This window comes from Monopterus albus, unplaced genomic scaffold (genome assembly GCF_001952655.1).
Source record: "Monopterus albus unplaced genomic scaffold, M_albus_1.0 scaffold81.1, whole genome shotgun sequence".
Classification (NCBI taxonomy): domain Eukaryota; kingdom Metazoa; phylum Chordata; class Actinopteri; order Synbranchiformes; family Synbranchidae; genus Monopterus; species Monopterus albus.
This window is the reverse complement of record NW_018127961.1, coordinates 1708000-1720590: the sequence shown is the minus strand read 5'-3', so window position 1 is coordinate 1720590 and position 12591 is coordinate 1708000. Positions and strand designations below refer to the sequence as shown.

General features: G+C 38.3%; 1 protein-coding gene across 1 annotated transcript; it reads left to right on the top strand.

Annotated features, from left to right (window-relative positions):
- The first annotated feature begins 391 nt into the window (after window positions 1-391).
- Window positions 392-11510, top strand: LOC109963866 (acidic amino acid decarboxylase GADL1). The gene is made up of 15 exons (XM_020606766.1): window positions 392-422; window positions 1607-1800; window positions 1928-2054; window positions 2965-3055; window positions 3177-3286; window positions 4838-4953; window positions 6144-6223; window positions 6385-6439; window positions 6555-6671; window positions 6749-6813; window positions 6949-7030; window positions 8754-8953; window positions 9637-9688; window positions 9842-9931; window positions 10370-11510. The coding sequence occupies exons 1-15, from the start codon at window positions 392-394 to the stop codon at window positions 10541-10543; spliced, it is 1584 nt and encodes a 527-aa protein (XP_020462422.1). The 3' UTR covers window positions 10544-11510.
- The last annotated feature ends 1081 nt before the right edge of the window (window positions 11511-12591 follow it).

Sequence of the window (12591 nt, the reverse complement as noted above, 5' to 3'; positions counted from 1 at the left end):
TGTCACATTCATTATTCAGCTTTATTCAGCTTTTTGTTCAAATGCTGTTACAAGTAATTTTGGGAGATATTTCAAATCATTAGATTTGTATGTAGAGCTACATCTTTATGAAACTTGAGAGCTACTGCACAATCATTATGAAATTGAATAAATGCATTGCATGATAATCTTTACTAAACTAAGCTCCAGTCATACAGAGATAGAAGGAAGCATCAGAAGGAGATATTATCATGTGCATTGCGGTCTCAGTGTTTCTGACTGTTGCACATTGACATGCATTAGTGGGAAATTCCATGACATCACAAGAGTCCATCCCTCTGTGTATAAATAGAGTGCATCCTAGAGAGCAATAAGCTTAACAAACTAAATATAGTAGCATCTAAGCCTAGAGATGGAATTGGCCATGGAGAGACACTTGAAAGGTGAGTATTATTGGAAGGATGCACGAGAAAACATTGTAGCTGACAGGTAAAGGAAGTCTGTTTTACTCCAGGGGTGAAAAGTTAAAGAAACTGGGGAATATATTTCATGTTGTGGCGGTTGGTGTGTTTTAAATTCAGTTAATTAGTACAAATTGACAATTACTGCATCTTTAACAAGGAAAATCACTACAAAGTGGTTTGTGCAGCTGCCTACTGCTAGAGGAATATTAGTGATGTTACACATGTACTTTGTTTCTGTCAAACATAATGCATTTTATATCAAATCAAGGCAAAGTCATTTTACTTATATAGCATATTGTTTTCCAAGTACTTTGCATTAAAATGCATCTCACATACCTGATTTTTCCCATAACTGTTTCATGGACAGCAGAGAAGGCTTAATTCATCTGTTGTATCGAGCCTTATTTGGCATGACCGATCCAAAACAAACAATAACACTGCTGACTAAACAGAATAACAACTCAAAAAGTGGACTCTGTATCAACAAAGCTAAGTAAGCTGGCCAAAGTTGGTGAAGTGATATCTGTCTGTACAGCGAGTAGGAGGTCAAGGGATAAACTGCAGTTTGTTTAATGGGGTTAAACGAGTTCACTCATACAGTTTGGACTACTGCCATGACTGCCAGTCTAAAGATGTCAGCCAGCTCATAGGTCACTAAACTACTAGTATGATAAAGGCTCCTCACTGTAAATGCACATGGCTAAATGTGCAAAAATGAGGCTGGAGTCTATCCAACAATCAGGACAACAGCACAAGGGGATTTCAATGTTACATTCCTGATAGTGTTAGGAAAATGAATGTATAATATGTGCATATACAGTAAACGTTACATTTAAAAAATGTATTTTGAGTTATCTGATTAATCTATATGTGGATGGATGTGGTGTACATTGCAAAGCTGCCACTAAATATACAGTGTCTTCATTTCATTTATGAATTCAACTAATTTATTTAAAAGTGATAGATAAGGGAAAATCCCAGCAGGAGGACTAGTTAATGAGTAAACCTGTTGCAGTCACTAGTTAAGCACTGAGCTTTGGCACACTTTGCACAGAAGACCATAGGAAACAGATACCACTCTGGTAGCCGGTTTACCTGAAGCATTTACATGCAGTACTTTTGACCTTAGATGACAGGAATAAATTAAAAATTTTGATTTGCAGGGGAGAGTTTGCGTGAAGGCCAGAGCCTTGTGGCAGATCCTAGGCTTCCAGGGAAATGTTATCCAGCTGTCATCGACAATTTTATTTTGAATGGCCCTACTGTGGACGTACATGCAGTAGAAAGCTTCGTCCATCACGCCATGGAAATGATTATGGATGAGGCTGTGAAAAAGGCCAGTGATGTCCAAGAAAAGGTAAACATGTAATCGTATACCTTTCTGAAATTTGTGGCAATGTACTATGGATTTCTGTAGCCAGTAGGTTTCTAGGACTAGAACTGCTACAGACCTGGATAGTGAGTTGTCTGTCCATGCTGGCCAGGTTTGTGAGTGGCGTTCCCCTGAGCAGCTGAAAGAGCTGCTGGACCTTGACCTGAGAGATGAAGGGGAGCCAGAGTCCAAGATCCTGCAGCGCTGCAGAGATGCCATCAGATACAGTATCAAGACCGGTGAGTCTCAGAACTTTAACAAAACTGGCGTATTATAAGATTTAATAATTAATCATTTAGTCTAACTGAGATCAAGATCTGTTTTGCAAGAGAGATGTGAGTACAGCAAACTGCATCAGACACAATGTTGATTATTAAATGGGATGAGACATTAAGGTTTCACTGACCCCTGAATGTCTTTTTGTGTACATGGTAGAAAGTAGAGGATAGCAGACATCACATGTTCAGCACCTACAAAAGTTAGTCAGCCCTGGGCTCTGCGATGATGAATTGTGATTTAAATTTGAAAAGAAATTTGATATACTGAGTCAACTTTAGTAGAAAAACTAGAATGAAATGTTATTATTTTTCATGTTAGTGGTGAGTATAAACCAACTCCTTCATATAGTGATAGTACAAAAAAATCACTTAAATGTAGAATTAGCAGCTTAAGAATAAAGCAAAAACACCTAGTCGGTGATAATCGCTGATGCAGTTTCCGGTCATCATGCTCTTTTCCAGGGGAAGAGATCCATTTCCATCTTCAGACTCTGCCAGCTTTATTCCACAAGATTTAAACATCCTACTGCTGTCTAACCAAAACAGTGAACAATTACAATTTCAGCTCTGTTGTGTGTGTATGGATAGCAGGAAGGTATAAAATTGAATTATAGGTCATTGAGAATAAATCACATCAGTATTCATTTCAAGCTTGAGGCTGTGCAGAGATGTCAGAGGGATGTTAAAAGCAGGCTTCAGTCAAGTGCATAATTGTTTCTTTGCAGGAGTTAGTAAGCATGTATAGTAATACAGTACACATTTGTCATTTAAAAAAATGTCTACATTTTGTAAACAAGAAGAGCACATTTAAAGGCGTAGCTGGCACACTAATGATTTCTAACAAGGCACCTGTTCTGCCTCCTCTCTGTAGGCCATCGCCACTTCTTCAACCAGCTGTATGCAGGGATGGAGCCTTACTCCATGGTGGCAAGCTTTATTACTGAAGCAATCAAAACCAGTCTGTGAGTCACAACACTCATTGTAATACTGTAAGTCATACATGGGAATATTTGAGTCCAGTCACTGTCTTTTACATAGTCAACATCACTCCAGAATGTGAAATTGTGTCATGCCATTTCACAGGTACACATACGAGGTGGCTCCTGTCTTTACCCTGATGGAGGAGACGGTGCTGAGGAAGATGATTGAGATGGTTGGCTGGGAGGAAGGAGGAGATGGAATCTTTAACCCAGGTCATCAATACTGCCTCATTTAAATTTTTTCTGTTTCATAACACATCCTGTCACTCTCTTTATTCTTTATTCAGATCCCCTTTAGCTGTCACCACGGTAACAGCTGCTCTTCCATACTCAACAAAATATGACAGTTAACACATATACAAAAATCTCAATAAAAACATATTCACATCAATAAAACTGACTAAAAAGTAAAGTACAAGATCCAGTTGTATTCCATCAAAGCCTTCCAATCAGTCAGTTAATGTTAGGATTATGTTTAATACACATTTTAATTGCCTTACATGGTGCTTCAGTGATCACAGACGGTAACTTACTCCACATTGTGATGGTTCTATATAGTTTTTCTTCAACTAAACAACCCTTAAGAGCCCACCTGGTATTTGTAATGATGTTGATCTCTTTTATTTATTTTACTGAGAGTACAAATTATTTGGTTGTTTACTATAACATATATTCCTCAACAGATTACTCAACAGATTGCATGCCAACTTATCCTGAGCCATGGAAGACTGCAATGCATTTCCTCTGTACCTTGCCTCACTCCTAACAGACTAGACAGTGCAAGCCTTGCAGTTTTATTCTGAGCTATATGAAGCTTAGATAATGCTTTTTTTTTTTGCTGTACCTGATCAAACTGCCAAGCAGTAGTTGAGGTGAGATAGTGAATCACTAACACCCTAGAGGCTGTGGTAAGAAAATAGGAGCATCTTCTAATGAATGCTATTGCTCTACCCATTTTCTTAATTTCATTATGTTTCTTCCATGATAGTTGCTCACCAAGTGTGACATCAAGCAATTTTACCTCTTGAACCTGTTCAGTATAGATACAACAAATTTTCATTATTAATAACATCTCACACTAAACAACGTACCTTTAGTTTTTGCTACATTTAAAACAGGTCTGTTCTTATTTATGCATTGAAATAATAATTGCAGGTCAGATTGAAGAGCATTCCTTGATTCTGTTATATTGGTAGATGCAAAATATACAGCTGTATTGTCTGCAAATAGAGTAGCACATAAGGCATGTCACAGGTAAATACTGAAAATAATAATGGGACACTCCACACTGTAAACATTTAGGAGAGGAAAAACTACCATTAAAAAACAAAGACAAGGTCCTACCACATAAGTAACTATTGATGCAATTAATTGCTGTTGAACTAAACCCATATGCAGATAATTTAGTTAATAATAACCTATGATCCATGATATCAAATTCTGCACTAAAATAAAGAAACACAGTTTCAACAATCATTTTCTTGTCAATCTAAGATAACCATTTATTGGTCACCTCAGTCAGAGCTTTACATGTAGAGTGATCTGCTTTGTAGACGTGCTGACAATCAGTAACAATCCATTAAATGAAAAATAGTGTAGTATCTGTTCAAGAGCAATTTTTCGATTCAGTTGCTCAACACCGGACGAATACTAATGAGTCTGCTATTAGTAGTCGAAAACCTTTCTTCTCTCTTTAAGCAAGCTCAATAATAATGTTATACATTTGTTTTAACACATAACATCTGTGTACTTTGTACCTTCCAGGTGGCTCAATGTCCAACATGTATGCTGTGAACTTAGCCAGGTACCATTATTGCCCAGATATTAAAGAGGATGGCCTTGTTGCTGTTCAACGACTTGTCATATTAGCATCACAGGAGGTAGGTTTAAAGGCACTTCTTAAGCTTAAGCTTAAACAATAAGACTGGCAATATTTTAAATTGCTGTTACTGTCAACAAATCTCATGAAAAGACAAGAGACAACTTGTGTCTTCCCCAGCCTCTCTGTAGCTCTCATCCACAAAGATGAGTTTCTAATAAAGATGTAACTCTTATGAAGCAGGTTACAGTTATATGGTTTCAATTTTTTAAAACTCATTCATTTGCTAAAACAGCAAAAATGTAAAAATAGTGGGTTTGATGGGGATTTTAATCCACATTTGGTGTTTTAGTGAGTATGTGCTACTATAGGTATCCAATAGGAAAGGTTTGTTAATAGCTTTACTGCAGTAACAGGGCCATTAAAGGACTCTTTGTAAATGTGACTTTTTAGAGAGTTGTTGCATATGTTATTTGCTCCATCTCATATAGTTCCCACACTTTTTGATCCAGATGTTGTCCGTTTGATGGTTTCAACCATCTAAATATAATGTACATTATGGCAGCCCATAATAGGATTTGAACCAAATAGATTGTAACCTGTCTATTAGCTCGTTCTAGGATTCTACCCAGAAGGGTATTTGTGAATTTGTGGACCACATTTCCTCCAACACTTGTCACTGATGTGTTTTGAATAGTATTTTGGACAGGAACTCTGCGGGACCAAGAAATTAAGATATCAGGCTTTGGTAAATGCACAACATTTGGTTTTCATGGAACTGGCTGATAGTAAAATAAAAAGTGAATGTCACCAGACCTCTTATTTAAAAATATCTTCACTTTATAATTATTGCAGCAGTTGTAGGTCAGGAAGTTAATTTTAAGCAGAGTGTATCTGAATAAAAAAGAATCACTTTGCATTTTGCAAAGTAGTAGATTGCACTATTTTCTTGATACAGTGTAAAGCTGTCCTTCACTTTTGCTCCCCCTCTTGACAAGTGGAAAATTGTTTGCCAGGTAGTGTTTAACAGATACGTAAAACCCAACATCACCACATCTCATGAGGGACTCTAAACTAACAAATTTATAAGCCATTTAGTTTTACAGTAGCACAGCAGTGATGAAATAGAAATTGACTCGATGATGGGGGAATCCCATGGTTGTTGAATTTGACTAAATGAATCCAACTAAATGAACACCTACTCAGGTAGACATACTATATGGTGACAGATTCTTGTTTAATTTCTTTCAGTGTCATTACTCCATTTCCAAATCAGCAGCTTTATTGGGCATCGGCACTAAGAATGTGTACATGGTGCCATCTGATAGCAGGTAAACATACTTTATTATCCTGTGTAATGTGCTGTGAACAGAGGTCTGACTAGTGCCAGTTGATATTATAATGACTCCTGTCAGTCAGCATTTAGTTGAACAACTCTGAAACTCAAGATATTCTATGTTAAACACTCCTTTTTGTTTTGTGCGTTTGTCAGAGGGAAGATGATTCCCTCAGCTCTGGAGGAGCTAATAAAGACAGCTAAAAGTGAGGTGAGGAAGTCACAGTACCTGCACTGAGCTTTGTTTGAAAAGAGACACTGTTGGATGACTTTTGAAGTACAAATTACTTTACTGCACAGATTTGTGTGTGTGTGTGTGTTTTCAGGGTGCAGTTCCCTTCATGGTAAACGCCACAGCAGGGACCACAGTGCTCGGAGCTTTTGATCCCATTGAGGAAATTGCAGACATCTGTGAGAAGTACAACCTGTGGCTGCATGTGGATGTGAGTTTATTGTTTCACCATTTACTGATTCAACCATCATATTTTAGTCTCAGTATTAATCTCTTTTTTGTCCTCAGGCATGCTGGGGAGGAGCAGCTCTGATGTCTGACAGGCATAAACACTTGTTGAAAGGCATCCACAGGTAAACAGGTTGATCACATCAAAGCAACTCTCCTGCTAGTGAATATTCCATAGTCCTGTCATCTACATAGATTAAGATGCCTTCAGTGATAACACTATAATCTCTCTCTCTGCCATGTTTCTTGTGTCTGATAAGAGTGAACTCTGTGGCCTGGAACCCTCACAAAATGCTGATGGTATCACTGCAGTGCTCTGCTTTCCTGGTCAGAGACAAAACAGTAAGACAAGTTCCATTATCATCTGATGATGCATCTGCTCCACAGAAACACATAAGGCTCTGTTTTTGTGCAAGAAGGCGCAGCGCTAAACTTGTGTCTAACCCTCAGATGCAAAGTGAATATGGGTGTGTTCAACAGTGTTTTGCAAATTAGGGTGACCACAGACGCAGCGCACTTTCACATGCAACCAGTTGTTACTGGGCACATTTTGTAGCAGGGGCGAAATACATTATTAGAGGGGGGGATACATGGTGAGCAGGTGGAGTCAGGGCGGTGTTTAGCGTTGTCCAATCAAACCAGCTCCTCTCATCCCCTTTAAAGAGCAGGGTGGAGACCTGACTGACTGAAGTCACTGATGTACATGAGAGGGGAGTTTCTTTCCCTCCACCTTCTTCTCCTGCCAGTTATGTTCTCCATTCCTAAACTGACACTGACAAAATTTTTTAAGTACTGCACATAAAAATTCACTCAGTAGCCTGCTAATATCACTGACCAGTGTTTGACAGATAGAAAACCTCTGGTCCTGTAACCAACAGTAGTTCTATGGTGTCATTTGCTCACAGCTGTATCCAATGCACAAAAACATCTCACATGTAACCTTATAAACGTTTTGCAGTTTTTAAATTAATACGGTAAAATCATACTGTAATCACTTGGTTTATGGTCCACCAAAGCGCACAGCCAGTGGACGTGTCGTCCATTTTATCTCCACCTACAGCTGCTTCATTTGAAGAAACTGTAATTTAACAGTGACAGCAGCCACAGTGAAGTCGGACTGATGTTACCTGCCGCGTAGCAGGATTAACGGCGACCTCTGCAGGGTGTTTGTTATTCATCTTGGCCCATGACCTGCTTTCACATGTTATTATGTGTAATATTTTATTATGATTTAGAGTCTGATCTGTAGTTCCCAAACACCAACTACAGGTCATCTCTGGCTGCTGTAAGGACAGATGGTGCGCCCTGATGTGCATCAACAGTGTTTGACCATATTCATATCTATAACCACATACTAAGTGGCTAATTAGCCTAATTAGCATACACACCTCAACGTAAAAAATACCAAACACACCCAAAAAGTAGACATGCACCCAAAGAAAACTGCATACAGACTGTAACCGAAGTGATGCAGAAATTGTGCTGGCAGAAATAATAGAGCCCTTAGTGTAGAGTAGGGGTGATTTACTGATATTGACGATAACCATAATATTTTAAAAATGAAATACATCATGTTAATAATACACATATGATAATATCTTAAATAACCCAGAGCCAGTAATATCTCTTTGACACTCCAACTAAGTAGGTGGCAGTATTGCACTTAAACACTGGCTGCCACCCAACAGGGAAAAAGAAGAAGAAGAAGACCACCATGCAGTAACTACTTGGGCAGCTACTACCCTACCAGACAGCATACACAGTAAAGTTAATGAAGAATACTGTAATCATGATCATTTTTGGCCACAATAATCATGTAGTGAAAATCTGATATTGTGACAGCCCTAATGTAGAACCAGTCTAAGACAAAAAGGGCATGGTGTGTGTCAGATCTTCAGCTAGATGTCGTACAGAGGCCTTTCATGTTTTTTGCCTTTCTGCTCTCAATATTAACACATCATTTGAAGTTATATTTTAATTATGTTTAAAAACTGATTTTTGTCTGTAAAAGAAATATAAAGTATAGACTACTGTATACAATATCCGTGTCACTGTGCTTCCTCAGAGTCTCCTCCAGCGATGCCACTCTGCTCAGGCCTCCTACCTCTTCCAGCAAGATAAGTTCTATGATGTCAGCTATGACACAGGGGACAAGTCCGTCCAGTGCAGCAGGAAACCCGACGCCTTTAAATTCTGGCTCATGTGGAAGGCTCTGGGAACCAGAGAGCTGGAGCAGAGGGTGGACAGAGCTCTTGCCATGGCCAGGTTAGCTGGAGGAAACACATGTGGTTGCGGGCTGTTTGCCTTGTATTTACAAGGCAAACAGTTATGGGGTATGAGAGCTGTAATTAGAGCAGTAAACCAGAAACAAAATGTGACAGATGCCAAAGTCAAACTATGTGGGTCTGACAGAAGTTGAAAGCTTTTGGATGAAGCTGAATAGACCTGCTCACATGTTACCAGTTAGCTACATCTGTCTGTTGTCTGCTCCTGCAGTCTTGCCTCTCCTTTTTTGTTTTGTTGCTAAAACACATGGGCTAAAGTCTACACACAGACAGACACAAACACTGGGACCACTGTGAAGTGCTCAGAAAATCCATGGTTTCGCAAGCCTAGACTCACTAGCGTGGCATTGACAGTGACAATTTGTTTTGTCACTAACTAAAAAACGCCACATGTGGTTTGGCTGCCAGTGATGACATAGCTGTTGTTATATACATATAGTCATATATATATACAGTCTAAGCCTGATGTTCCCCTGTTTGTATCCTCTAAATACTGCATAATTGATTTGGTTATCTTAAAATTACTTGTGAAATTTAGTCACTAAAGCCTTTAGGGTGGTTATAATAGTGACAAGACTAAGAATCAAATGTAATACTGATATTAGACTTACTGATGTTATTATATATTAAACTTTTCTAATGTGATCATGCTTTTTGTTGCAGGCATCTTGCACAAGCGATCAAAAAGAGAGAAGGGTTCACTCTCTTGATGGAAGTGAGTTTTCAAATATTCATCCATAATTTCAGATAAAACCACAAATTTAACTGCTCATCAGTCAAATACATTTCAAAGAAGTCTGTGATATATTTATTTAATCAGTTAAATTGAAATTAGATGTGATCTTTAAATTTACTTTCCTGTCTACAGCCTGAATATGCAAATGTGTGCTTCTGGTACGTTCCACCGAGTATGAGGAGCCTCCCAGCTGGTCCTGAGCTCTGGGAAAAACTCCACACTGTAAGTCATCCATTACTGAATATTTTACCATGATGACCACAGACTGCATAGTTCTGCTGGCACTTGATACACATTGATGAAGAAAAGATTACTTTATAAAACTATTAGAAAAAGCAGTGCTGGGGAGTAGTGAACTACATCTAATTAAACTAGTAGCTTAACAACATTTTACAGTAACTTGCTGACAGCATAACTGCATTCATATTTCCATAGTTATTTAACTAATATAATGACTTTTTTTGCCATTTTTTATGTAGTTAGCTACTGAAACTACAAACAGTTTTGGCCCATAAAAAGAAAAGAATAATGTTTTATTTTTATTTTACAGTGCTGCATGTGAGCAGTTTTTAGTGTTTTCTTCCTTTTTTAAAACTTTGAATGAATACATGAATATGTATTAGATACTGGAGTCATTACAGTTTGCCCTTTGTCCTATAGGTGGCCCCAGTGGTTAAAGAGCGCATGATGAAGAAGGGCAGCTTGATGGTGGGCTACCAGGCCCATCATGGCCAGCCCAACTTTTTCAGGATGGTGGTGATAAGTCCTCAGGTCAGCAGGGAGGACTTGGACTTTGTTCTGGATGAGATACACAGTCTGGGAAAGGACTTGTGATGAATGCTGAGTGTCTATGAAGAGCCTGTCTTTGGTCTTCATTCATCTGTCATCTGTCATGGTTCCACTTGCCAAGGCATTTTCACTACCTTATTATAGGAAGAGTTTGAAGGGAGAATGTTTTGATAGTGTACAATGTGTGTATCATCATGAAATGATTTACATAAGACTGTGATGATCTGTAAAATGATGACTATTACAAAATAATCTTTTTTTTTCCACAAACAAATACAACTTTAAATTACAGAACAGGTTTACAAAGAAACATCAATATCAACTGTGGCTTTTCTTCTGAGCTCAGGACATTTGATCAGAAATTATATAAACTGTATTTTTTCTAAAGGTCATGCTGCTTCTGAAGAACCTTTTCTTGGCCACACTTAGGAGCATACATATTGGTCAGTTTATTGGTACTTATATTTGTCTCTGAAGATGATGTATTATTATGTCATGTCTGTTGTTTTTATGAGCAAACACACCCATGTTTTTGAAGAACATTGTTCCTTCCACATCTGGTACCTGGACCAACTGATCAAACTCCTGGTTGTATGAGAAGTTCACTGCCATATCTTTAGGGTGAGGTTGTTTTTTTAAGTTTACACAACTTTGGACAGATATGTTTCATTATTTGTTACTCTCGAGGGTGCCTCTTATTTGTCTCATTCAATCTCATGTTTGTATGTTCCCGTTGAATAACTTATGTTCAAGGTGTGCTTTGTGACAAAAGTCTCTACAGATCTAGATTCCTGAGGCTGTTTGTTTGGTCTGCCTGCATAGCTTCCTGCCCACTCTGCTGCCAGTTCCATGCGCATGGATCTGCACCTCACTTATTTTAGGTCACTGACACCTATGACATATATGTGAAAAATGCTCACTCAGCTGTGTGATGATGATGCTTATGATTATGTCAGTGCCAACTATTGATGCTCATTTAATTTCTGTTAAATTGTTGACCTGCTGAGCTCTGGTAAAGCATCTCAAATCAGTAACGGACTCTTTTTGTGTTTGTCAGGTTCGTTGTGCTTTATTCTTACTCCTGAACAGAATAAATAGTCACAGAATACTTCAGTTACACACTGAGGAGTAATGCTTCCTCTTGGAGTTTGAATAAAATAGTTTATATGAACTGAAACCAAATTAGTAGATCTTTTATTTTTCTTCATATGAGATTATTCATGTTATTCAAAGGAATTCACAGGAATGTTTCCCCAAAAAAACCCAGGACTCACTTCACAGAAAAATAAAATAATCCAGAGGTGGAAATCAGATAACACAGAGTAGCATTTTAAAACAGTATCCTTGATTTGCGAGTCAGACTTACAGTGCATTCCTTGTCTGTTATATTTACATCTACAGACAGGTGACACATTAAAGGAAAAACCTGAATGAATGAGTGGTCTCTTCCAGGATGCCAATGCCCCCCATAGGTCACGAGGTGTCACTGAGTGGTTTGGTGAATATGATACTGATGTGAATCATACACTATGGCCTGCAGTCACCAGATCTCAACCCAGCTGAAAACCTTTTGGAGATTTTGGAGTGACGCGTTAGACAGCATCTCCACCACCATCATCATCACCAAAACACCAAGTGAGGGAATATCTTTTGTAAGAATGGTGTTCATCCCTCCAGTGGAGTTCAGAGACTTGGACAGTCAGTGCCAAGAAGCACTAAAGCTGTTCTGGTGGCACGTGGTGGCCTGACACTTTACTGAGACACTTTATCTTGGGTTTTCGTTTAATTGGTCACACTTCTGTTTATGACAAATATGCAAAACACTTCAAATTATTAATATTTTATTATTTATAAACAGCACTGTGACCTTACAATCATGCATGCTGTATGACATTATGTCAAATCAAATCAAATCAAATTTTATTTATATAGTGCCAAATCACAACAAAAGTCATCTCAGGACACTTTACAGAGTAAAGTAATAGTTATCACTATTATTACATAGGGAAAACCCAACAAATCCCCCTTGAGCAAGCACTTGGCGACAGTGAGGAGGAAAAACTCCCTTTAACAGAAGAAACCTCCGACAGACC

Coding starts and splice junctions, on each gene's coding strand:
- LOC109963866 (XM_020606766.1), top strand. CDS start 392: ATGGAATTGGCCATGGAGAGACACTTGAAAG. Junction 3,056..3,176: donor GAAGCAATCAAAACCAGTCT/GTGAGTCACAAC, acceptor GCCATTTCACAG/GTACACATACGAGGTGGCTC. Junction 6,814..6,948: donor TTGTTGAAAGGCATCCACAG/GTAAACAGGTTG, acceptor GTGTCTGATAAG/AGTGAACTCTGTGGCCTGGA.